This window comes from Salmo trutta, chromosome 33 (assembly GCF_901001165.1).
Source record: "Salmo trutta chromosome 33, fSalTru1.1, whole genome shotgun sequence".
Classification (NCBI taxonomy): domain Eukaryota; kingdom Metazoa; phylum Chordata; class Actinopteri; order Salmoniformes; family Salmonidae; genus Salmo; species Salmo trutta.
Genome location: NC_042989.1, coordinates 40,922,308 through 40,948,795, shown reverse-complemented (window position 1 = coordinate 40,948,795; position 26,488 = coordinate 40,922,308). Strand labels below are relative to the sequence as shown.

Sequence of the window (26,488 nt, the reverse complement as noted above, 5' to 3'; positions counted from 1 at the left end):
CATTAAGCACAGGAGGCAAGTTACCTCTGAAAGAGTCTCATAACTATACTCTCATTAATTTATAATTGACAATTTTTTGGGGGACCACAGAATACTTCATGAAATGAATAGACAGTAGTCAGCTATATCTTACGATGAAAATAGATCAATATCTAGAAAATGTAGTAACAATAAGATACCTATAACAATAAAGAACTATTATAATCTCTCAATAATCGGATCAACCAAAACAAAACAACTTCTAAATACCTGCAAAGCGTTTATCCCGCCTGGAATACGCAGAACGGTTATCTCGCCGGGAATACAGGTGGAATAGTGGGAATTCTGCCAGTCTGTTTTGATCTGGGAAACCTCCTCTGGAACCTCAGATTAGTGTTGGGTCCTAGTGCCTGTCTATTATAGTGCTGGTTGACCAGTGTTGGCACGCACTCTCTCACACACACACCTACTCTCTGTCTCAAGGGGAATGCCCTTCAACAAGACATTCTCGGAAAAAACACCACAAGCTTCCTTCTCTGAACAAAGAGAACAAACAAACAGGAGACTCTCAATTGCTTCCTTAATAAAGAACAGACAATAGTCTTCAACTTTATCTGCATACACTTGAAGTGGGAAGTTTACATACACCTTAGCCAAATACATTTAAACTCAGTTTTTCACAATTCCTGACATTTAATCCGAGTAAAAATTCCCTGTCTTAGGTCTGTTAGGATCACTTTAGTTTAAGAATGTGAAATGTCAGAATAATACACTGCTCAAAAAAATAAAGGGAACACTAAAATAACCCATCCTAGATCTGAATGAATGAAATAATCTTAAACCTGTTGAGGCCAGGATCTTATCCCGGTATTGGGATTCATTGTCATGTGACCATGGCGGGGAATTCAAAACTGCAAGAGTAATCATTTCAAATAATCAAATAATCAACTATTTTCCTCCATTTGAAAGATATATCTCCTAAATCTAACCACGCTGTCCGATTTTCAGAGGCTTTACGGAGAATGCATAAAGTTAGGTTATGTGAGGAGAGTACATTGACAATAGCTGTGTGTAATGTTTAGCCAATTCAAAGAAGGGCATCAACAGACAGAAAACTAGCTAGAATTATGCACTTACCTTTGACAATCTGCATCAGATGACACTCATAGGACATTATGTTAGACAATACATGCATTTTTAGTTCCATCAAGTTCATATTTATATCCAAAAACAGCATTTACAGTCACGGTGAAATTCAGAATTTTTTTCGGCTCGAATGCTCCCAGTGAATCCAGCATTACAAATCACGGAATTACTATTCGAAAACATTGGTAAATTATAATATTGTCATTCAAAGAATAATATATTATCATCTCGTAATTGCTACCGAATGGCCAGATCTCAAAATAACTTTACTGGGAAATCACATTTTGCTATAAACTGGGTACTATGCTAACAACATAAGCTAAGCTATAAGCTAAGCTAAGCTATACCGTTAGCATTAGCATCATCTAATATCGATAATAACATTCTAAATATCCCCTTACCTTTGATTATCTCCATCAGAAGGCGCTGCCAGCGATCCCAGGTCCAGAACAAATGTGGTTTCTTTTGACAAAGTTCATAATTTATGTCCAAATAGTTAGCGTTCAGTAGGCTCCCACAAAATGAGGTGGGCAGTGTAAAGTCACGCCGAAAAGCTAAAAAAAAACTAGTAAATAATCTATTTATGTTTGTTCAAACATGTCAAACGTTGTTTAGCATTAATCTTTTGGTCCATTTTTAACGTGAAACATCAGTAAACATCAGTAATATTTTCACACAACCTATCAAGTGTCTAGAATAAACGATAATGACAAAGGCACTCTTCTCAGATTCATGCGCAGGCGCAAAAAATGAAGTGATGACGTGTCAACTTGTAAGCTTTCTAATTCGGTCTGTATTTATCACAGATGCTTCCAACAACTTTCTAGAGATCGTTGACATCTAGTGGAAGCAGTAGGAGTTGCGAACTGAATCCTTTCTCACTGTGGTATCTTTAAAACAATGACACTAAATAGTACAGTCACAAAATTCTCATTTTTTTTAATCTATTTTTCACAGGTTTTTGCCTGCAATATGAGTTTTGTTATACTTACAGACACCATTCAAACTGTTTTAGAAAATTCAGAGTGTTTTCTATCCGAATGTGTTAATAATATGCATATCCTAGCTTCTGAGTTGGTGTAGGAGGCAGTTAAAAATGTGCACATATTTTTTTCAAAATTCTCAATACTGCCCCCGTGGCCCGTAGAGGTTAATACTTTTTTCTTTACATAGTTGAATGTGCTGACAACAAAATCACACAAAAATAATCAATGGAAATCCAATTTATCAACCCATGGAGGTCTGGATTTGGAGTCACACTCACTACAGGCTGATCCAACTTTGATGTAATATCCTTAAAACAAGTCAAAATGAGGCTCAGTAGTGTGTGTGGCCTCCACGTGCCTATATGACCTCCCTGCAATGCCTGGGCATGCTCCTGATGAGGTGGCGGATGGTCTCCTGAGGGATGTCCTCCCAGACCTGGACTAAAGCATCCGCCAACTCCTGGACAGTCTGTGGTGCAACGTGGCATTGGTGGATGGAGCGAGACATGATGTCCCAGATGTGCTCAATTGGATTCAGGTCTGGGGAACGGGCGGGCCAGTCCATAGCATCAATGCCTTCCTCTTGCAGGAACTGCTGACACACTCCAGCCACATGAGGTCTAGCATTGTCTTGCATTAGGAGGAACCCAGGGCCAACCGCACCAGCATATGGTCTCACAAGGGGTCTGAGGATCTCATCTCGGTACCTAATGGCAGTCAGGCTACCTCTGGCGAGCACATGGAGGGCTGTGCGGCCCCCCAAAGAAATGCCACCCCACACCATGACTGACCCACCGCCAAACCGATCATGCTGGAGGATGTTGCAGGCAGCAGAACGTTCTCCACGGCGTCTCCAGACTCTGTCACGTCTGTCACATGTGCTCAGTGTGAACCTGCTTTCATCTGTGAAGAGCACAAGGCGCCAGTGGCGAATTTGCCAATCTTGGTGTTCTCTGGCAAATGCCAAACGACCTGCACGGTGTTGGGTAGTAAGCACAACCCCCACCTGTGGACGTTGGGCCCTCATACCACCCTCATGGAGTCTGTTTCTGACCGTTTTGAGCAGACACATGCACATTTGTGGCCTCCTGGAGGTAATTTTGCTGGGCTCTGGCAGTGCTCCTCCTGCTCCTCCTTGCACAAAGGCGGAGGTAGCGGTCCTGCTGCTGGGTTGTTGCCCTCCTACGGCCTCCTCCATGTCTCCTGATGTACTGGCCTGTCTCCTGGTAGCGCCTCCATGCTCTGGACACTACGCTGACAGACACAGCAAACCTTCTTGCCACAGCTCGCATTGATGTGCCATCCTGGATGAGCTGCACTACCTGAGCCACTTGTGTGGGTTGTAGACTCCGTCTCATGCTACCACTAGAGTGAAAGCACCGCCAGCATTCAAAAGTGACCAAAACATCAGCCAGGAAGCATAGGAACTGAGAAGTGGTCTGTGGTTACCACCTGCAGAACCACTCCTTTATTGGGGGTGTCTTGCTAATTGCCTATAATTTCCACCTGTTGTCTATTCCATTTGCACAACAGCATGTGAAATTTATTGTCAATCAGTGTTGCTTCCTAAGTGGACAGTTTGATTTCACAGAAGTGTGATTGACTTGGAGTTACATTGTGTTGTTTAAGTGTTCCCTTTATTTTTTTGAGCAGTATAGTTGAGAGAATGATTTATTTCAGCTTTTATTTCAGCTTTTATTTCTTTCATCACATTCCCAGTGGGTTAGAAGTTTACATACACTCAATTAGTATTTGCTAGCATTACCTTTACATTTTATAACTTGGGTCAAATGTTTCGGGTAGCCTTCCACAAGCTTCCCACAATAAGTTGGGTGAATTTTGGCCCATTCCTCCTGACAGAGCTGGTGTAACTGAGTCAGGTCTGTAGGCCTCCTTGCTCGCACACGCTTTTTCAGTTCTGCCCACAAATTTTCTATAAGATTGAGGTCAGGGCTTTGTGATGGCCACTCCAATACCCTGACTTTGTTGTCCTTAAGCCATTTTGCCACAACTTTGGTAGTATGCTTGGGGTCGTTGTCCATTTGGAAGACCATTTGCGACCAAGCTTTAACTTCCTGACTGATGTCTTGAGATGTTGCTTCAATATATCCACATCATTTTCCTCAGAATGCCATCTATTTTGTGAAGTGCACCAGTCCCTCCTGCAGCAAAGCACCCCCACAACATGATGCTGCCACCCCCGTGCTTCACGGTTGGGATGGTGTTTTTTGGCTTGCAAGCCTCCCATTTTTCCTCTGAACATAACGATGGCCAAACAGTTCTATTTTTGTTTCATCAGACCAGAGGACATTTCTCCAAAATGTACGATCTTTGTCCCCATATGCAGTTACAAACTGTAGTCTGGCTTTTTTATGGCGGTTTTGGACCAGTGGCTTCTTCCTTACTAAGCGGCCATTCAGGTTATGTCGATATAGGACTCGTTTTACTGTGGATATAGATACTTTTGTACCTGTTTCCTCCAGCATCTTCACAAGGTCCTTTGCTGTGGTTTTGGGATTGATTTGCACTTTTCGCACCAAAGTACGTTCATCTCTCGGAGACAGGACGCGTCTCCTTCCTGAGCGGTGTGATGGCTACGTGGTCCCATGGTGTTTATACTTGCGTACTATTGTTTGTACAGATGAACGTGGTACCTTCAGGCATTTGGAAATTTCTCCCAAGGATGAACCAGACTTGGTCTACAATTTTTATAATTTTTTCTGAGATCTTGGCTGATTTCTTTTGATTTTCCCATGATGTCAAGCAAAGGGGCACTGATTTCGAAGGTAGGCCTTGAAATACATCCATAGGTACGCCTCCAATTGACTCAAATGATGTCAATTAGCCTATCAGAAGCTTCTAAAGCCATGACATCATTTTCTGGAATTTTCCAAGCTGTTTAAAGGCACAGTCAACTTAGTGTATGTAAACTTCTGACCCACTGGAATTGTGATACAGTGAATTATTAAGTGAAATAATCTGTATGTACACAATTGTTGGAAAAATGACTTGTGTCATGCACAAAGTAGATGTCCTAACTGACTTTCCAAAACTATAGTTTGTTAACAAGAAATTTGTGGAGTGGTTGAAAAACGAGTTTTAATGACTCCAACCTAAGTGTATGAAAACTTCCGACTTCAACTGTATGTACAGTGCATTTATTAGGCGACCCTTATCACAAGTGATCTCATTTGACCACTTTAATAAAGGTCTTATGTCACACCCTGATCTGTTTCCCCTGAGCTTGTGATTGTCTCCCCCCCTCCAGGTGTCACTTATTTTCCCCAGTGTATTTATCCCTGTGTTTCCTGTCTCCCTGTGCCAGTTCGTCTTGTATGTTCAAATCAACCAGCGTTTTTTTCCCCGTTCTCCTGCCTTTTTGCTATTTTCCTTTTGCTAGTCCTCCCGGGTTTTTGACCCTTGACTGTTTTCTGGACTCTGAACCCGCCTGCCTGACCATTCTGCCTGCCTTGACCACGAGCCTGTCTGCCACTCTGTACTTCCTGGACTCTGATCTTGTTTTGACCTTTTTGCCTGTCCACGACCATTCTCTTTGCCTACTCCATTTTGGATTATTAAACATCGAAGACTCCAACCATCTGCATCTGTGGGTTGCCTTGTGTTATGATATCTTATTCCAAAATACCCATGACATTGTAATATAAGAAGAATAACTTTGACCAGATATAGTGTTCAGGTCTAGTACAATGTTTTATTATGACTGACTTGGCTCGCTTGTAGAACTTACAGGTTGTTACTGAAGAGGAATTAATGAAATCTGCCAAAGACTTTTAGACAAAAAAAAAACACAAAACAGAACTGACCACCATTTTTTTTATTTTTATGGGGAGAGTTTTGTTCATGGCAAACGTTGCAAAATTAAACACAAAGACAATATTCGATGGAAATGTATCTTGTTAAATCCGTTGTGCATCTGAGGGGGCACCGATGACAAAAATGATTGTCTCAAAAATGAAAAATGAAAAATGGAATGTGTGTAGCTTAATTAGGATGGTAATTCACCAGCTGAAGGAGGTGAGCCCCCCCCCCCTCTGCAACAGTAGAACACACACTTGTGTTGTTCTTTCACAATACAGTGACAGAAACAAAGTGTACCCAGACCAGAGCAGTCATAGCCTGGTAGCAGTCTGTTTTGGGCTAACATTCCACTCCTTGCCATTCCCATGGAATGATAGCACAAACGGACATGGGACCAGGCTAGTTCAGTTAGGTAGGTAGAAAACATACTGTCAAGGTTTTATTAAGGTCCTTTTTTTATTTTTTACAGATCTTAGTCTGTAGATGGTTGACACACACACACACACAAAAAAGCCCAAAGCATCACTAACACATTGTATCACATATTGTAAAGCTCACATTCACAGCTTATTTAAAGGATAACGCTTCACAGAAAATAAGGTAACTGTGAGTTCATTAATAACACAAATAGGAGTACGCAGTAGACAACCCAGACTGACAACACTGCTTTCAATTACCTTAATAGTAAATGTCATTGGAAATCTGTATTTTTAAAGAGCAGAGGAGAGAGAGAGAGAGAGAGAGAGAGAGAGAGAGAGAGAGAGACAGACAGAGTCACACAGCCTTTACAATACAACATAAATATCCTTCTGTGTAGATACGTCCTTAGTCTGATAGGCACCATAATGTACCGTCCAGTAACAGTCTGATAGGCACCATAATGTACCGTCCAGTAACAGTCTGATAGGCACCATAATGTACCGTCCAGTAACAGTCTGATGTATAGACAGTCATAATGTACAGTCCAATGAATAGACAGTCATAATGTACAGTCCAATGTATAGACAGTCAATGTACAGTCCAATGTATAGACAGTCATAATGTACAGTCTGATGTATAGACAGTCATAATGTACAGTCTGATGTATAGACAGTCATAATGTACAGTCCAGTAACAGTCTGATGTATAGACAGTCATAATGTACAGTCCAGTGACAGTCTGATGTATAGACGGTCATAATGTACAGTCCAATGTATAGACAGTCAATGTACAGTCCAATGTATAGACAGTCATAATGTACCGTCTGATGTATAGACAGTCATAATGTACAGTCCAGTAACAGTCTGATGTTGATGTAAGAGTGGGGAGGGGAGGTGGTGAAATGGAGAGGAAGGTGCCCCCCCCCCCCCCCGTCTCCTATAACAACGGGTAAGAGTTTATTGAGACGATAGTTGTAGTGGAAGAGACCCCATCATCCATAAAAAAATGGGAGTGAAGCGGAGTGGAGGGGAGCTGCCTGCTGGAAGGAAGGAATCTAGGAAGGTAATACTTGGGGCTTGTGAGAGTCGGACCGGACGTAGTGATTGGCCAGAGGTCAGGGGTTAAAGGTCAGGGCCTCAGTAAGGATGCTCTGACACGTATATCGTGAGCCGTATGATACTACTGCCTCTGAAGTTGATGACGTTGTTAACGGTTACCATCTCCAGGTCCAGGACCAGCTCCCTGGGACCCTTGATGGGTCGAGACAGGACCAGAGTGGCACTCACGTTACTGGTTTGCTGTAACACGAGAGAGAGAAAGAGAGAGAGAGAGAGACACAGACAGACAGACAGACAGACAGACAGACAGACAGACAGACAGACAGACAGACAGACAGACAGACAGACAGACAGACAGACAGACAGACAGACAGACAGACAGACAGACAGAGAGAGAGAGAGAGAGAGAGAGAGAGAGAGAGATTTCAGACATCATGGACTAACGGTTGAATGTAGCTCCTAACTTTAGACATCTGGGCCCCTGTGTTTCTGCTTGGAATTTGGGATTGTAGGCCGTGTTACTGAAGTTTAAAGCACTTTTGTAATGTTTGTTTATGTAAAGAATTTGTTAGAAATAAATTTGATAGATTGATTGTTTGACATATTGACGAAAAACATGGGATCAAATTGTCGGCCTCCATCTATCACGGGACAGTAGGCAGGCCTCTACACTCTAGTTATGCATGTGCCTCCCTCTGCCATATGGACAACATTGTATGATACACCAACTGAGCTATAACGGATAGACAGAGAGCAACTGGGGGCAAAAGATCTGAGTGCAGAACTCTTGAGATATGCAGCGGGTAACTTCGATTGTAAACTACATAGCGCACGCCTGTTCTCTAAACTATGTGGAGATGTGGCAGAGAGTTCAGAACAATACTGTATGTTCACACTTTACCATGGAGGGATTTCATCACACTTTGTCTTTGCAGTACAGTACTACACACCAAAAACAGCTTGAGGAAACTTCTAGTCTTATCAGGGAATCAGAATATCCACTCAGTCAGCATCCCAAATTACACCCAATTCCTACATAGTGCACTATAGTTGACCGGGGCCCTATGTAGTGCACTATAGTTGACCGGGGCCCTACGTAGTGCACTACAGTTGACCTGGGCCCTACGTAGTGCACTATAGTTGACCGGGGCCCTACGTAGTGCACTACAGTTGACCGGGGCCCTACGTAGTGCACTACAGTTGACCGGGGCCCTACGTAGTGCACTACAGTTGACCGGGGCCCTACGTAGTGCACTACAGTTGACCGGGGCCCTACGTAGTGCACTACAGTTGACCGGGGCCCTGCGTAGTGCACTACAGTTGACCGGGGCCCATAGTCTATATGACACTGGGCAGCCCTGGTAGTGCTCCGCCCACTCTAAAACTACAGACTCTTATTGGTCCATCTGCCTGTCAACTATACCTGACACAGAAAGGCCGACCGAGCAACAGTGTTACAGATTACTTTGTGTTCTGTTCTGTATATCCCGTATGTATCCTGCTGGTATTAGTTTAATAAGGCTAATAACAAATGAAACAGATGGCGTCGTTCTAACGCGAACTACACACTGCAAACCTAGTTACAGCATTGTCTGTTTATTTTTGTCCTCAGGCCTGATTTATATTAGGATTTATTATGGATCCCCATTAGTTCCTGCCAAGGCAGCAGCTACTCTTCCTGGGGTTTATTATGGATCCCCATTAGTTCCTGCCAAGGCAGCAGCTACTCTTCCTGGGGTTTATTATGGTTCCCCATTAGTTCCTGCCAAAGGCAGCAGCTACTCTTCCTGGGGTTTGTTAAGGATCCCCATTAGTTCCTGTCAAGGCAGCAGCTACTCTTCCTGGGGTTTATTATGGATCCCCAGTAGTTCCTGCCAAGGCAGCAGCTACTCTTCCTGGGGTTTATTAAGGATCCCCATTAGTTCCTGCCAAGGCAGCAGCTACTCTTCCTGGGGTTTATTATGGATCCCCATTAGTTCCTGCCAAGGCAGCAGCTACTCTTCCTGGGGTTTATTAAGGATCCCCATTAGTTCCTGCCAAGGCAGCAGCTACTCTTCCTGGGGTTTATTATGGATCCCCATTAGTTCCTGCCAAGGCAGCAGCTACTCTTCCTGGGGTTTATTATGGATCCCCATTAGTTCCTGCCAAGGCAGCAGCTACTCTTCCTGGGGTTTATTATGGATCCCCATTAGTTCCTGCCAAGGCAGCAGCTACTCTTCCTGGGGTTTATTATGGATCCCCATTAGTTCCTGCCAAGGCAGCAGCTACTCTTCCTGGGGTTTATTATGGATCCCCATTAGTTCCTGTCAAGGCAGCAGCGACTCTTCTTGGGGTTTATTATCGATCCCCATTAGTTCCTGTCAAGGCAGCAGCTACTCTTCCTGGGGTTTATTATGGATCCCCATTAGTTCCTGCCAAGGCAGCAGGTACTCTTCCTGGGGTTTATTATGGATCCCCATTAGTTCCTGCCAAGGCAGCAGCTACTCTTCCTGGGGTTTATTAAGGATCCCCATTAGTTCCTGTCAAGGCAGCAGCTACTCTTCCTGGGGTTTATTATGGATCCCCATTAGTTCCTGCCAAGGCAGCAGCTACTCTTCCCGGGGTTTATTATGGATCCCCATTAGTTCCTGCTAAGGCAGCAGCTTCTCTTCCTGGGGTTTATTATGGATCCCCATTAGTTCCTGCCAAGGCAGCAGCTACTCTTCCTGGGGTTTATTATGGATCCCCATTAGTTCCTGCCAAGGCAGCAGCTACTCTTCCTGGGGTTTATTATGGATCCCCATTAGTTCCTGCCAAGGCAGCAGCTACTCTTCCTGGGGTTTATTATGGATCCCCATTAGTTCCTGCCAAGGCAGCAGCTACTCTTCCCGGGGTTTATTATGGATCCCCATTAGTTCCTGCCAAGGCAGCAGCTTCTCTTCCTGGTGTCCAGCAATATTAAAGCAGTTATCCCATTTTAAAAACATTATATTACATGGCCCTCAGGCCGCTACTCCACTACCACCCTCACGTAGAACTCTCCTCCCTCCCTCACGTAGAGCTCTCCTCCCTCCCTCCCTCACGTAGAGCTCTCCTCCCTCCCTCCCTCCCTCACGTAGAACTCTCCTCCCTCCCTCTCTCACCCTCTTGTATAACTCTCCTCCCTCCCTCCTTTCCTCTTGTATAACGCTCCTCCCTCATGTAGAACTCCCCTCGCTCTCTCCCTTCTTCCTGTAGAACTCCCCTCCCTCCCTCATGTAGACCTCTCCTCCCTACCTCTCACCCTCACATAGAACTCTCCTCCCTCCCTCCCTCACATAGAACTCTCCTCCCTCCCTCATGTAGAACTCTCCTCCCTCACGTATAACTCTCCTCCCTCACGTAGAACTCTCCTTGCTCTCTCCCTTCCTCCCATAGAACTCCCCTCCCTCCCTCACTCCCTCACGTAGAACTCCCCTCCCTCCCTCACTCCCTCACGTAGAACTCTCCTCCCTCCCTCCCTCACGTAGATCTCTCCTCCCTCCCTCATGTAGAACTCTCCTCTCTCCCTCTCTCACCCTCTTGTATAACTCTCCTCCCTCACATAGAACTCTCCTCCCTCCCTCACTCCCTCATGTAGTCCTCTCCTCCCTACCTCCCTCACATAGAACTCTCCTCCCTCCCTTTCTCTCTCACCCTCATGTAGAACACTCCTTCCTCCCTTTCTCTCTCACCCTCATGTAGAACTCTCGTCCCTCGTTGCCCGGTCCTTTGATCTGGAAGATATAGAAAGCTCCAGGGTATCTGGTAGTGGCCTGCATCTGGAAAATGTCTGCTGGGACGCTGCGGCCTGACGACAGGTCCATGTGGCGGTAAAGGATGGTGAAGGGCCTGTCTCTACAAGCTGGGTTCTCAGCACTACACATACACTGACTGGAGAGAGGGAGGGGAGAGAGGGAGGGGATGGGAGGGGAGGGGAGGGAGGGAAACATATTTTAACCTGGGTTAATAATATAACAGTATAATAGGTACATTTACAATAAACTCAAATGAAAACATTTATGTATATAAACACAACTAAAACATCAGAAGTATCACGGCAACTCATGATCACTAGCTAGGTTTCCATCCAATTGGCGACAGATTTTCATGAGAATCATCAAAAAATCTGCATAACAATTAGCATTTTCCCAGCAGAGATGTGTTTCCATCAAATTAAATTGTTGCAGATAAAAGGATGTGAATGATGACAAAGTGTGCATAAAAATAACTTTTTGCGGTTCAATTCCCATGTTACCCCCCACAAAAATACAGGAAGTTAAATAGGTTTCCAGACACATTCTAAACTCTACTGATGCTTTAAGCGCAACAGCAAAAAAATGTTATATAGCGAATGTGTCTATTCTGGTATTGGTCCCTGCGCTCTGGTCAACAGCTGGCAGATACAGTGTCCTACATCATTATTATGGACGAAAAGAGCGAGATCATTTAAAAAAAAAAAATTTAAACGGCAGTCGAGCATCTATCATCATGTGACCAGAAATAAGACCCTCTGTGTTCATTAAAACGGCTCATCAAACTCATCGTGTGTATTTTTCACCTCCCATCATCATTTATTTCATCTGTAGCCTAATAATAAACTGCATGGTTTCCTGAGTCGTAGTGGGAAAGACCACGTCATCACGTGACTCCAAGTTTACTTCGACATGATGGTTATTATTTCCATATTTGAGCATAAAAGTGTTTCCACCGACGTCATTCATTTTGTCGACATTTGGAAAGTTTCCTGTTTTCGTGACATTATTTTTTTAACCAACGTACTTTACTCGCATAAAACGTTTGGATGGAAACCTGGTTACTGACAGACATACAGTTGAAGTCGGAAGTTTTCATACACTTAGGTTGGAGTCATTAAAACTCGTTGTTCAACCACTCCACAAATTTCTTGTTAACAAACTATAGTTTTGGCAAGTCGGTTAGGACATCTACTTTGTTCATGACACAAGTCATTTTTCCAACAATTCTTTACAGACAAATTATTTCACTTATAATTCACTGTATCACAATTCCAGTGGGTCAGAAGTTTACATACACTAAGTTGACTGTGACTTTAAACAGCTTGGAAAATTTCAGAAAATGATGTCATGGCTTTAGAAGTTTCTGAGAGGCTAATTGACGTCATTTGAGTCAATTGGAGGCGTACCTGTGGATGTATTTCAAGGCCTACCTTCGAACTCAGTGCCTCTTTGCTTGACATCATGGGAATATCAGAAGAAACCAGCCAAGACCTCAGAAAAAAATTGTAGACCTCCACAAGTCTGGTTCATCCTTGGGAGCAATTTCCAAACGCCTGAAGGTGCCACGTTCATCTGTGCAAATAATAGTACGCAAGTATAAACACCATGGGACCACGCAGCCGTCATACCGCTCAGGAAGGAGACGAGTTCTGTCTCCTAGAGATGAACGTACTTTGGTGTGAAAAGTGCAAATCAATCCCAGAACAACAGCAAAGGAACTTGTGAAGATGCTTGAGGAAACAGGTACAAAAGTATCTATATCCACAGTAAAACGAGTCCTATATCGACATAACCTGAAAGGCCGCTCAGCAAGGAAGAAGCCACTGCTCCAAAACCGCCATAAAAAAGCCAGACTACAGTTTGCAACTGCTCATGGGAACAAAGATCATACTTTTTGGAGAAATGTCCTCTGGTCTGATGAAACAAAAATAGAACTGTTTGGCCATAATGACCATCGTTATGTTCGGAGGAAAAAGGGGGACGCTTGCAAGCCGAAGAACACCATCCCAACCGTGAAGCACGGGGGTGGCAGCATCATGTTGTGGGTCTGCTTTTCTGAAGAAGGGACTGGTGCACTTTACAAAATAGATGGCATCATGAGGTAGGAAAATGATGTGGATATATTGAAGCAACATCTCAAGACATCAGTCAGGAAGTTAAAGCTTGGTCACAAATGGGTCTTCCAAATGGACAATGACCCCAAGCATACTTCCAAAGATTTGGCAAAACGGCTTAAGGACAACAAAGTCAAGGTATTGGAGAGGCCATCACAAAGCCCTGACCTCAATCCAATAGAAAATTTGTGGGTAGAACTGAAAAAGTGTGTGCGAGCAAGGAGGCAATTTAAAGGCAATGCTACCAAATACTAATTGAGTGTATGTAAACTTCTTACCCACTTGGAATTTGATGAAAGAAATAAAAGCTAAAATAAATAATTCTCTCTACTATTATTCTGACATTTCACATTCTTAAAATAAAGTAGTGATCCTAACTGACATAAGACAGGGAATTTCTCCCAGGATTAAATGTCAGGAATTGTGAAAATCTGAGTTAAAATGTATTTGGCTAAGGTGTATGTAAACTTCCGAATTCAACTGTACGCTATATATGCGTAAGTATGTGGACACCCCTTCAAATTGGTAGATTCGGCTATTTCAGCCACACCCGTTGCTGACAGGTGTATAAAATCGAGTACACCACCATGCAATCTCCATAGACAAACATTGGCAGTAGAATGGCCTTACTGAAGAGCTCACCATGGCACGGTTATAGGATGCCACCTTTCCAACAAGTCAGTTTGTCAAATTTCTGCCCTGCTGTTATTGTGAAGTGGAAACATCTAGGAGTAACAACGGCTCAGCTGTGAAGTGGTAGGCCACACAAGCTCAAAGAACGGGACCGTCAAGTGCTGAAGAACATAGTGCATAAAAAACATCTGTCCTCAGTTGCAACACTCACTACCGAGTTCCAAACTGCCTCTGGAAGCAACGTCAGCACAAGAACTGTTTGTCAGAAGCTTAATGAAATAGGTCTCCATGGCCTAATGTCACCATGCGCAATGCCAAGCGTTGGCTGGAGTGGTGTAAACCTCGCCGCCATTGGTCTCTGGAGCAGTGGAAGCGCGAAGTGGAAGAACTTGATTGGCCTGCACAGAGTCCTGACCTCAACCAAATCAAACACCTTTGGGATGAATTGGAACGCCGACTGCGAGCCAGGCCGAATCACCCAACATCAGTGCCGACCTCACTAATGCTCGTGGCTGAATGGAAGCAAGTCCCCCCGCAGCAATGTTCCAACATCTAGTGGAAAGCCTTCCCAGAAGAGTGGAGGCTGTTATAGCAGCAATATTCCAACATCTAGTGGAAAGACTTCCCAGAAGAGTGGAGGCTGTTATAGCAGCAATGTTCCAACATCTAGTGGAAAGCCTTCCCAGAAGAGTGGAGGCTGTTATAGCAGCAATGTTCCAACATCTAGTGGAAAGCCTTCCCAGAAGAGTGGAGGCTGTTATAGCAGCAAAGGGGGAACCAACTCCATATTAATGGCCATGATTTTGAAATGAGATGTTCGACAAGCAGGTGTCCACATACTTTTGGTCATTTAGTGTATCACTTTAAAAAAAAACTTCTGATTTCATACAGGAATTCCTTTCAAATTATAAAAAATTATTTTGTATTTATTTGTGAAGTTCTAAGCGTTAAAATAGCAATAGTTAGTTATAATGAGAGATATTGACTAGGCATTAATATGACTACAGTCCTTAGAGAGAGAGAGTATTGAGAGTACTTACTTGTCACTGAGTTCAACGTACGGTGGATCACATTTTAGCGGATCCAAGCATGTATAGCCTCCCTGGAAATTGAAACATACTTGTGCTGTTGTACACGTGTTGTTACCAGTCTCACATTCATTGATATCTTCAAAAATCAAACACACAACAATTAACGTTAGTTACACAACATCATCATCCATCATAACAAATTACAAATATTATTATTACACAATGAAAACAAAACAAGCAATAGGTAGGTATACTATACTAAAGGACTCTCTAACCCTGTTCCTGGAGAGATACCTACTGTAGGTTTACATCTATCTAGTCCAGGGCTCTCCAACCCTGTTCCTGGAGAGATACCTACTGTAGGTTTACATCTATCTAGTCCAGGGCTCTACAACCCTGTTCCTGGAGAGATACCTACTGCAGGTTTACATCTATCTAGTCCAGGGCTCTCCAACCCTGTTCCTGGAGAGATACCTACTGTAGGTTTACATCTATCTAGTCCAGGGCTCTCCAACCCTGTTCCTGGAGAGATACCTACTGTAGGTTTACATTTATCTAGTCCAGGGCTCTCCAACCCTGTTCCTGGAGAGATACCTACTGTAGGTTTACATCTATCTAGTCCAGGGCTCTCCAACCCTGTTCCTGGAGAGATACCCTCCTGTAGGTTTACATCTATCTAGTCCAGGGCTCTCCAACCCTGTTCCTGGAGAGATACCCTCCTGTAGGTTTACATCTATCTAGTCCAGGGCTCTCCAACCCTGTTCCTGGAGAGAGACCTACTGCAGGTTATCTAGTCCTATCTAGAAAGGTTATGGTAAAGTTAGTCCCGGGGTAAATCTAAAAAGTATTCTCATCACCTTCCCAAAATGCCAGAGGTAAACGAGGATAGCTTTGAAGAGAAGATCCTTAGTTTCCTCTGACATTTTGAGTAAGAAACGAGGAGAGAGGATGCAACGCAAGGAATCAAGCATTTCGCTACCCCCAATAACATCTGCTGAATATGTGTATGGACCAATAACATCTGCTGAATATGTGTATGGACCAATAACATCTGCTGAATATGTGTATGGACCAATAACATCTGCTGAATATGTGTATGGACCAATAACATCTGCTGAATATGTGTATTGACCAATAACATCTGCTGAATATGTGTATTGACCAATAACATCTGCTGAATATGTGTATTGACCAATAACATCTGCTGAATATGTGTATTGACCAATAACATCTGCTGAATATGTGTATGGACCAATAACATCTGCTGAATATGTGTATGGACCAATAACATCTGCTGAATATGTGTATGGACCAATAACATCTGCTGAATATGTGTATGGACCAATAACATCTGCTGAATATGTGTATGGACCAATAACATCTGCTGAATATGTGTATGGACCAATAACATCTGCTAAATATGTGTGTGGACCAATAACATCTGCTGAATATGTGTGTGTGACCAAAAACGTGATTTGATATATTGAGATTCACCCAGTAAGTCAGTCTCCTGTCATGCTGACAGATTACAGACTGCTGTCAGTAGGTGTCCTGATTACCTTCACAGCTTCTCCCACCCCTGGACAGGTTAGGGTTAGTACAGTAGGTGTCCTGATTACCTTCACAGCTTCTCCCATCCTCATAAAGATAGTATCCCCCAGGACAGGTTAGGGTTAGTACAGTAGGTGTCCTGATTACCTTCACAGCTTCTCCCACCCCTGGACAGGTTAGGGTTAGTACAGTAGGTGTCCTGATTACCTTCACAGCTTCTCCCATCCTCATAAAGATAGTATCCCCCAGGACAGGTTAGGGTTAGTACAGTAGGTGTCCTGATTACCTTCACAGCTTCTCCCACCCCTGGACAGGTTAGGGTTAGTACAGTAGGTGTCCTGATTACCTTCACAGCTTCTCCCATCCTCATAAAGATAGTATCCCCCAGGACAGGTTAGGGTTAGTACAGTAGGTGTCCTGATTACCTTCACAGCTTCTCCCACCCCTGGACAGGTTAGGGTTAGTACAGTAGGTGTCCTGATTACCTTCACAGCTTCTCCCATCCTCATAAAGGTAGTATCCCCAAGGACAGGTTAGGGTTAGTACAGTAGGTGTCCTGATTACCTTCACAGCTTCTCCCATCCTCATAAAGGTAGTATCCCCAAGGACAGGTTAGGGTTAGTACAGTAGGTGTCCTGATTACCTTCACAGCTTCTCCCATCCCTGGACAGGTTAGGGTTAGTACAGTAGGTGTCTTGATTACCTTCACAGCTTCTCCCATCCTCATAAAGGTAGTATCCCCCAGGACAGGTTAGGGTTAGTACAGTAGGTGTCCTGATTACCTTCACAGCTTCTCCCATCCTCATAAAGGTAGTATCCCCAAGGACAGGTTAGGGTTAGTACAGTAGGTGTCCTGATTACCTTCACAGCTTCTCCCATCCTCATAAAGGTAGTATCCCCCAGGACAGTGACACTGGAAGGAGCCAGGTGTGTTCACACAGCGGTGCTGACACAGAAACTCTGAGAAACCACACTCGTCCAGGTCTACAGGTGATACACAGCATTAGTAGTTATCAGGTAACATCACAGTACATCACAGTACATCACAGTACACCACAGTACACCACAGTACATCACAGTACACCACAGTACACCACAGTACATCACAGTACATCACAGTACAACACAGTACACCACAGTACATCACAGTACACCACAGTACAACACAGTACATCACAGTACATCACAGTACAACACAGTACATCACAGTACATCACAGTACAACACAGTACATCACAGTACACCACAGTACACCACAGTACATCCCGTAACATCACAGTACATCACAGTACACCCCAGTACACCACAGTACATCACAGTACACTACAGTACACCACAGTACACCACAGTACACCAGAGTACATCCCGTAACATCACAGTACATCACAGTACACCACAGTACACCACAGTATACCACAGTACATCACAGTACACTACAGTACACCACAGTACACCACAGTACACCACAGTACATCCCGTAACATCACAGTACATCACAGTACACCACAGTACAACACAGTACATCACAGTACACCACAGTACATCACAGTACACCACAGTACACCACAGTACATCACAGTACACCACAGTACACCACAGTACATCACAGTACACCACAGTACATCACAGTACATCACAGTACAACACAGTACATCACAGTACAACACAGTACAACACAGTACACCACAGTACATCACAGTACATCACAGTACACCACAGTACAACACAGCACACCACAGTACATCACAGTACATCACAGTACATCACAGTACACCACAGTACAACACAGTACACCACAGTACATCATAAAACACCACATCATAGTCATCACTGTCATTACAATATTACCCAAGAATCAAAGTGTAACGAGGGGCACAAATAATGACTGAACAATATCCAGATATAAAATAATGATTTGGATGGTTATGAATCACTAGGTTACCATAGACCTCCTTTATCTGTCTCACTTCAACAACTTAGTGGCTCAAATAGCACCCTATTCCCTATATATAGTGCACCATAGGGCTCTGGTCAAACATAGTGCACTATATATATAGGGAATAGGGTGCCATAGGGCACTCATCAGTCCCTGGTTGGAGGGCCAGTAGGAGGCACTCTTTCCTCTGGTCTAAAAAATATCCCACTGCCCTGTGTAGGGTGCCGTCTTTCAGATGGGACGTTACAGGGGTGTCCTGACTCTCTGAGGTCATGTATGTAGTGCACTATATATATATATAGGGAATAGGGTCACATAGGGCTCTGGTCTAATGTAGTGCACTATATAGAGAATAGGGTGCCATAAGGCTCTGGTCTAATGTAGTGCACTATATATATATAGAGAGAGAATAGGGTGCCATAGGGCTCTGGTCTAATGTAGTGCACTATATATATATATAGAGAATAGGGCGCCAGAGGGCTCTGGTCTAATGTAGTGCACTATATATATATATATAGAGAGAATAGGGTCACATAGAGCTCTGGTCTAATGTAGTGCACTATATAAGGAATAGGGGTCCATAAGGCTCTGGTCTAATGTAGTGCACTATATATATAGGGAATAGGGTGCCATTGGGGATGGACACCCTTCTCTTTGGTTGCAGCAACACAGAACTTATTTGATCTCTTGTCATCACCATTGCAGGTGGTCCCGTCAGAAGCCAGCTCAAATCCCTCTTCACAGCTACACATGTAGGAGCCGTAGGTGTTGAAACAGCCGTGGGCACAGGGGTTATCCTCGCACTCGTCCACATCTAGAGAGAGGAGAGAGGAGGTTAGATTAACACCTTCACTACAACACGGTTATTACCTTGACTTTTTCACCATTTTGTTGGGTTACAGCCTGAATTTAAAATTGATTACTGGCCTACAAACAATACCCCATTATATTAAAAAAAAAAAAAAAGGAATTCTGGTTTTAATTTTTGTTAATTTTTTTTTTTACAAATTAATTACAAATGAAAAAAATTGAAATGTCTTGAGTCAAGAAGTATTCAACCCCTTTGTCATGACAAGCTTCAAACCTCTTAAGGGTCGGACCCTTTAAAAAAAAAATTTGCCCCTAAAATGACATATCCAAATCTAACTGCCTGTCGCTCAGGCCCTGAAGCAAGGATATGAATATTCTTAATACCATTTGAAAGGAAACACTTTGAAGTTTGTGGAAATGTGAAATTAATATAGGAGAATATAACGCATTAGATCTGGTAAAAGATATTACAAAGAAAAAAAACATGTGTTTTCTATTTATTGTTTTGTTGGTCACCGCTCCAGTAGAGGTTAAATAAGTTCAGGAGTAAAAATGTGCTTAACAAGTCACATAATGAGTTGCATGGTTGAATGACTACCTCATCTCTGTACCCCCACACAGACAATTATCTGTAAGGTCCCTCAGTCGAGCAGTGAATTTCAAATACAGATTCAACTACAAAGACCAGGGAGGTTTTCCAATGCCTCGCAAAGAAGGGCACCTATTGGTAGATGGGTAAAAATGTAAAAAGCAGACATTGAATATTGGAGAGGAAGGAAACTGCTCATAGATTTCACCATGAAGCCAATGGTGACTTTAAAACAGTTACAGAGTTTAATGGCTGTGATAGGAGAAAAATGAGGATGGATTAACAATGTATTGTAGTCACTCTACAATACTAACCTAACTGACAGAGTGAACAGAAGGAAGCCTGTACAGAATACAAATATTCATCCTGTTTGCAACAATGCATTAAAGTAATTGTGCCGACCGTCGTAAGGGGGAGACCAAGGTGCAGCGTGGGGAGTGCTCATGATTAATATTTATTATAACTCCGCTGGAGACTCTGGACGGCAGACCGCCGCTGGAGACTCCGGACTGGGGGACGTCGCTGGAGACTCCGGACTGGGGGACGTCGCTGGAGGCTCCGGACTGGGGGACGTCGCTGGAGACTCCGGACTGGGGGACGTCGCTGGAGACTCCGGACTGGGGGACGTCGCTGGAGACTCCGGACTGGGGGACGTCGCTGGAGACTCCGGACTGGGGGACGTCGCTGGAGGCGCCGGACTGGGGGACGTCGCTGGAGACTCCGGACTGGGGGACGTCGCTGGAGACTCCGGACTGGGGGACGTCGCTGGAGACTCCGGACTGGGGGACGTCGCTGGAGACTCCGGACTGGGGGACGTCGCTGGAGACTCCGGACTGGGGCACGTCGCTGGAGACTCCGGACTGGGGGACGTCGCTAGAGGCGCCGGACTGGGGGACGTCGCTGGAGACTCCGGACTGGGGGACGTCGCTGGAGACTCCGGACTGGGGGACGTCGCTGGAGACTCCGGACTGGGGGACGTCGCTGGAGACTCCGGACTGGGGCACGTCGCTGGAGACTCCGGACTGGGGGACGTCGCTAGAGGCGCCGGACTGGGGGACGTCGCTGGAGACTCCGGACTGGGGGACGTCGCTGGAGGCGCCGGACTGTGGGACGTCGCTGGAGGCGCCGAACTGTAGGCCGTCTCAGGAGGATCCGGACTGTGGGCCGTCTCAGGAGGATCCGGACTGTGGGCCGTCTCAGGAGGATCTGGACTGTGGGCCGTCTCAGGAGGTTCCGGACTGGGGACCGTCGCTGCAGGCTCTGGGCCATGGATCATCACTGGAGGCTCCGCGCCATGGATCATCACTGGAGGCTTCTTGCCATGGATCACCACTACAGGCTTCGGGCCATGGATCATCACTGGAGGCTTCGTACGTGAAGCCGGAACGGGTCTCACCGGATTGAGGAGACGTACTGACAGCCTGGTGCGTGGAGCTGCCACAGGGCGTACCAGGCTGGAGAGACCCACTGGAGGCCGGGTGCATGGGGCAGGCACAGGATATACTGGGCCGTGGAGGCGCACTGGAGGTCTCGAGCGTAGAGCTGGCACAACCCGTCCTGGCTGGATGCTTACTTTTGCCCGGCAAATGTGGGGTGCTGGCACAGGACGCACTGGGCTGTGAATGTGCACTGGCGACACAGTGCACGGAGCCGGCGCAGGATATCCTGGACCGAGGAGGCATACTGGAGACCAGGAGCGCTGAGCTGGCACCACCCTTCCTGGCCGAATGCTAACTCTAGCCTGGCAAATGCGGGGCGCTGGCACAGAGCGCATCACCGCATAACACGGTGCTTGCTCAGTCACTCGCTCCCCACAGTAAGCACGGGGAGTTTGCTCAGGTCTCCACCCCGACTCTGCCAATCTACCCGTGTGCCCCCCCCAAAACAAAATGTGGGGGCTGGCTCTCGTGCTTCCGTCATTGCCGTGCTAGTTCCTCGTCTCGTCGCCGCTCTGCTCTCGCTGCCTCCACCTGTTCCCATGGGAGGCGATCCCATCCGGCCTGGATCTCCTCCCACGTCCAGGATGCCTTGCCGTCCAGGATGTCTTCCCAGGTCCATTGCTCCGGACCACGCTGCTTGGTCTTTTTGTAGTGGGATCTTCTGTGAAGATCGTCGTAGAGAGGAGACCAAGGTGCAGCGTGGTGAGTGCTCGTGATTAATATTTATTATAACTCAGAACACTAAATCAAAACAACAAAAAAAGGAAAACAAATGTCACGTTCTGCAGGCTTTACTGAGCTGTACAAAAACAACATCCCACAACTGAAGGAGGGAAAAAGGGCTGCCTAAGTATGATTCCCAATCAGAGACAACGATAGACAGCTGCTTCTGATTGGAAACCATACTCAGCCAAAACAAGGAAATACACAAACTAGATTGCCCACCCCACATCACACCCTGACCTAACCAAACTAGAGTAAATAAAACGTCTCTCACAGGTCAGGGCGTGAGAGTAATACTGCAAATAATGTGGCAAAGCAATTAACTTTTTGTCCTGAATAAAAGGTGTTATGTTTGGGGACAAATCCAATATAAACACATTACTGAGTACCACTCTCCATATTTTCAAGCATAGCGGTGGCTGCATCATGTTATGTGTATGCTTGTAATCTATAAGGACTGGGGAGTTTTTCAGGATAAAAAAGAAACAGAATGGAGGTAAGCACAGGCAAAATCCTCGAGGAAAACCTGGTTCAGTCTGCTTTCCACCAGTCACTGAGATGAATTCACCTTTCAGCAGGACAATAACCTAAAACACAAGGCCAAACCAACACTGGAGTTGCTTACCAAGAAGACAGTGAATGTTGCTGAGTGGCCTAGTTACAGTTTTGTCTTAAATTTACTTGAAAATCTATGGCAAGACCTGAAAATCGTTGTCTTAGCAATGATCAACAACCAACTTGACAGAGCTTGAATAATTGTGAAAATAATAAAATGGGCAAATGTTGCACAATCCAGGTGTGGAAAGCTCTTAGAGACTTACCCAGAAAGACTCACAGCTGTAATCACTGCCAAAGGTGATTCTAACATGTACTGTTGACTTCGGAGGTTGAATACTTATCTAATCATGATATGTTAGTGTTTGATTTTTCATGATTTATTTTTTAACAAATGTTGGAATTTTTTTTTCCTCTTTGACATTAGAGTATTTTGTGTAGATCGTTGACCAAAAAAATGACAATTACAAACATTTTAATCTCACTTTGTAACTGTCACGTCCTGACCAGTAAAAGAGGTTGTTTGTTATTGTAGTTTGGTCAGGGCGTGGCAGGGGGTGTTTGTTTTAAGTGTTTCTGGGTTTGTTGGGCTATGTTCTTGTTAGTCTATTTCTACGTTAGTTCTAGTATGTCTATTTCTATGTGGTGTTTATTGGGTTGACCTTCAATTGGAAGCAGCTGCTCCTCGTTGCTTCTAATTGAAGGTCCTTTTTAAGAGGGGTGTTTTTTCTATGGGATTTGTGGGTAGTTATTTCCTGTTTATTGTTCGTGCACCTGACAGGACTGTTTAGTGTCGATTGTTGTTTCTGTATACGTGTTTCTTTTGTTTTCCTTCTTTAATAAAATAAGAAGATGAGTTTACACGTTCCCGCTGCGTTTTGGTCCAATCCCTACGACACCTGTGACAGTAACACAACAAAATGTGGAAAAACTCAAGGGCTGTGAATACTTTCATAAGGCACTTTATACGTGTGTGTGTGTGTCTGCACGGTGTGTGTGTGTGTGTCTGCACGGTGTGTGTGTGTGTCTGCACGGTGTGTGTGTGTGTCTGCACGGTGTGTGTGTGTGTGTGTGTGTGTGTGTGTCTGCACGGTGTGTGTGTGTGTGTCTGCACGGTGTGTGTGTGTGTGTCTGCACGGTGTGTGTGTGTGTCTGCACGGTGTGTGTGTCTGCACGGTTTGTGTGTGTCCACCTTGACAGGTTCTGCTGTCAGGGTTGAGGAGGAAGCCAGGGTTACAGGAGCAGGAATAGGAGCCTGGCACGTTGGCACACAGCTGCTGGCAGTACCCGTAACGGCACTCATCAATATCTGGACACAGAGAGGTGGAAGTTAAACAATCAATATCTGGACACAGAGAGATGGAAGTTAAACAATCAATATCTGGACACAGAGAGGTGGAAGTTAAACAATCATTATCTGGACACAGAGAGGTGGAAGTTAAACAATCAATATCTGGACACAGAGAGGTGGAAGTTAAACAATCAATATCTGGACACAGAGAGATGGAAGTTAAACAATCAATATCTGGACACAGAGAGGTGGAAGTTAAACAATCAATATCTGGACACAGAGAGGTGGAAGTTAAACAATCAATATCTGGACACAGAGAGGTGGAAGTTAAACAATCAATATCTGGACACAGAGAGGTGGAAGTTAAACAATCAATATCTGGACACAGAGAGGTGGAAGTTAAACAATCAATATCTGGACACAGAGAGGTGGAAGTTAAATAATCAATATCTGGACACAGAGAGGTGGAAGTTAAACAATCAATATCTGGACACAGAGAGGTGGAAGTTAAACAATCAATATCTGGACACAGAGAGGTGGAAGTTAAACAATCAATATCTGGACACAGAGAGGTGGAAGTTATACAATCAATATCTGGACACAGAGAGGTGGAAGTTAAACAATCAATATCTGGACACAGAGAGGTGGAAGTTAAACAATCAATATCTGGACACAGAGAGGTGGAAGTTAAACAATCAATATCTGGACACAGAGAGATGGAAGTTAAACAATCAATATCTGGAAACACAAAGAGACCTGGAACAATCAGGAAAAGCCAAGTTTGACACAGCAACAAACAAAAAACGTAAACATATAGTGTATTTCCACATATAGTAATGATTGACATTTCCGTAATGACGATATAGAGCAGTATCTGTCCTACACACACACACACACACGCACACACACACACACACAGACACAGACACACACACACACACACAGACACACACAGACACACACAGGTTCTTACCCTGACACTGTCCCCCGACCAGCCAGTAGCCCTCGGTACAGGAACAGGTGTAACCTCCAGCTGTGTTGATACACACCTGGGTGGGGTTACACTGGTGGGAATCTGTCTCACACTCATCAATGTCTGCAATAGAGGAACAGAGAGAGGTTGATTCGACTGGGTTAAATGCGTCCCTCCTCCCCCGATGGAAAATATATTTTCCCCCTTGTACTAAAAAAAAAAAATGGTCACACCCTCCTCTCTGATAAAATGAACAAAAAAAAAAAAAACAATGATCACCACCACAAATAACAATAACTGTAGTGACTCTTTGTTTATAAACGTGGATATAGACTTGACCTCTTCAGGATTGGTTTTGTGGAACAGTCGATGCCACACAGAGCTAACGGGCCAGAAACTTGAGGGTTCGCCGAGACACCACGGACGAGCTCACTCTCCCTGCCTGTCTCATCACTCTCCCTGCCTGTCTCATCACTCTCCCTGCCTGTCTCATCACTCTCCCTGCCTGTCTCATCACTCTCTCTGCCTGTCTCATCACTCTCCCTGCCTGTCTCATCACTCTCTCCCTGCCTGTCCCATCACTCTCTCCCTGCCTGTCTCATCACTCTCCCTGCCTGTCTCATCACTCTCCCTGCCTCTCATCACTCTCCCTGCCTGTCTCATCACTCTCCCTGCCTGTCTCATTACACTCCCTGCCTGTCTCATTACTCTCTCTGCCTGTCTCCTCACTCTCCCTGCCTGTCTCATTACACTCTCTGCCTGTCTCATCACTCTCTCCCTGCCTGTCTCATCACTCTCTCCCTGCCTGTCTCATCACTCTCTCTCTGCCTGTCTCATTACTCTCTCTGCCTGTCTCATTACTCTCTCCCTGCCTGTCTCATCACTCTCCCTGCCTGTCTCATCACTCTCTCTGCCTGTCTCATCACTCTCCCTGCCTGTCTCATCACTCTCTCCCTGCCTGTCTCATCACTCTCTCCCTGCCTGTCTCATCACTCTCCCTGCCTGTCTCATCACTCTCCCTGCCTCTCATCACTCTCCCTGCCTGTCTCATCACTCTCCCTGCCTGTCTCATTACACTCCCTGCCTGTCTCATTACTCTCTCTGCCTGTCTCCTCACTCTCCCTGCCTGTCTCATTACACTCTCTGCCTGTCTCATCACTCTCTCCCTGCCTGTCTCATCACTCTCTCCCTGCCTGTCTCATCACTCTCTCTCTGCCTGTCTCATTACTCTCTCTGCCTGTCTCATTACTCTCTCCCTGCCTGTCTCATCACTCTCCCTGCCTGTCTCATCACTCTCTCCCTGCCTGTCTCATCACTCTCCCTGCCTGTCTCATCACTCTCTCCCTGCCTGTCTCATCAATCTCCCTGCCTGTCTCATCACTCTCCCTGCCTGTCTCATCACTCTCCCTGCCTGTCTCATCACTCTCCCTGCCTGTCTCATCACACTGGAGAGATGTTTTGCTTGTACCAGGCCTTCAGATGTAGATTCCTGTAGAAACGAAATAGGTCAATCTTTGTATTAAATTCATTAGTTGAGTATGTTGGGGGCAAAGGACAGTCCTTTAGACAATACCCTTACGCAATCATCAGAAAGGGGTTGTCCAGAAATGTTCATCACAGCCTTGTTCTGGTCCTGCTCCGTGTGGTTGGATAGTCTTGATTTCTTCCTCCCCCTCGGAT

General features: G+C 45.0%; 2 protein-coding genes across 4 annotated transcripts in view; both read right to left on the bottom strand.

Moving 5' to 3' along the window:
- LOC115173010 (tandem C2 domains nuclear protein) overlaps positions 1-439 on the bottom strand; it is a 32,688-nt gene extending 32,249 nt beyond the window's left edge. For 2 of the 3 annotated variants that reach the window (XM_029730969.1, XM_029730970.1), the window contains exon 1: positions 250-439. The gene's annotated coding sequence lies outside the window, so the exon portion shown is untranslated. The remainder of the gene's footprint in view (positions 1-249) is intronic. The other variant, XM_029730971.1, reaches the window with a different exon arrangement.
- Positions 440-5,930: 5,491 nt separating this feature from the next.
- Positions 5,931-26,488, bottom strand: part of fbln5 (fibulin 5) — a 46,955-nt gene continuing 26,397 nt past the window's right edge. Inside the window, exons 5-11 of the mRNA XM_029730968.1 lie at positions 24,809-24,931; positions 23,737-23,853; positions 19,126-19,242; positions 17,354-17,476; positions 14,951-15,077; positions 11,101-11,299; positions 5,931-7,648 (exon numbers count right to left, since the gene is read on the bottom strand). Coding sequence (XP_029586828.1) covers positions 7,487-7,648; positions 11,101-11,299; positions 14,951-15,077; positions 17,354-17,476; positions 19,126-19,242; positions 23,737-23,853; positions 24,809-24,931 — 968 coding nt within the window. The 3' untranslated portion in view covers positions 5,931-7,486. The remainder of the gene's footprint in view (positions 7,649-11,100; positions 11,300-14,950; positions 15,078-17,353; positions 17,477-19,125; positions 19,243-23,736; positions 23,854-24,808; positions 24,932-26,488) is intronic.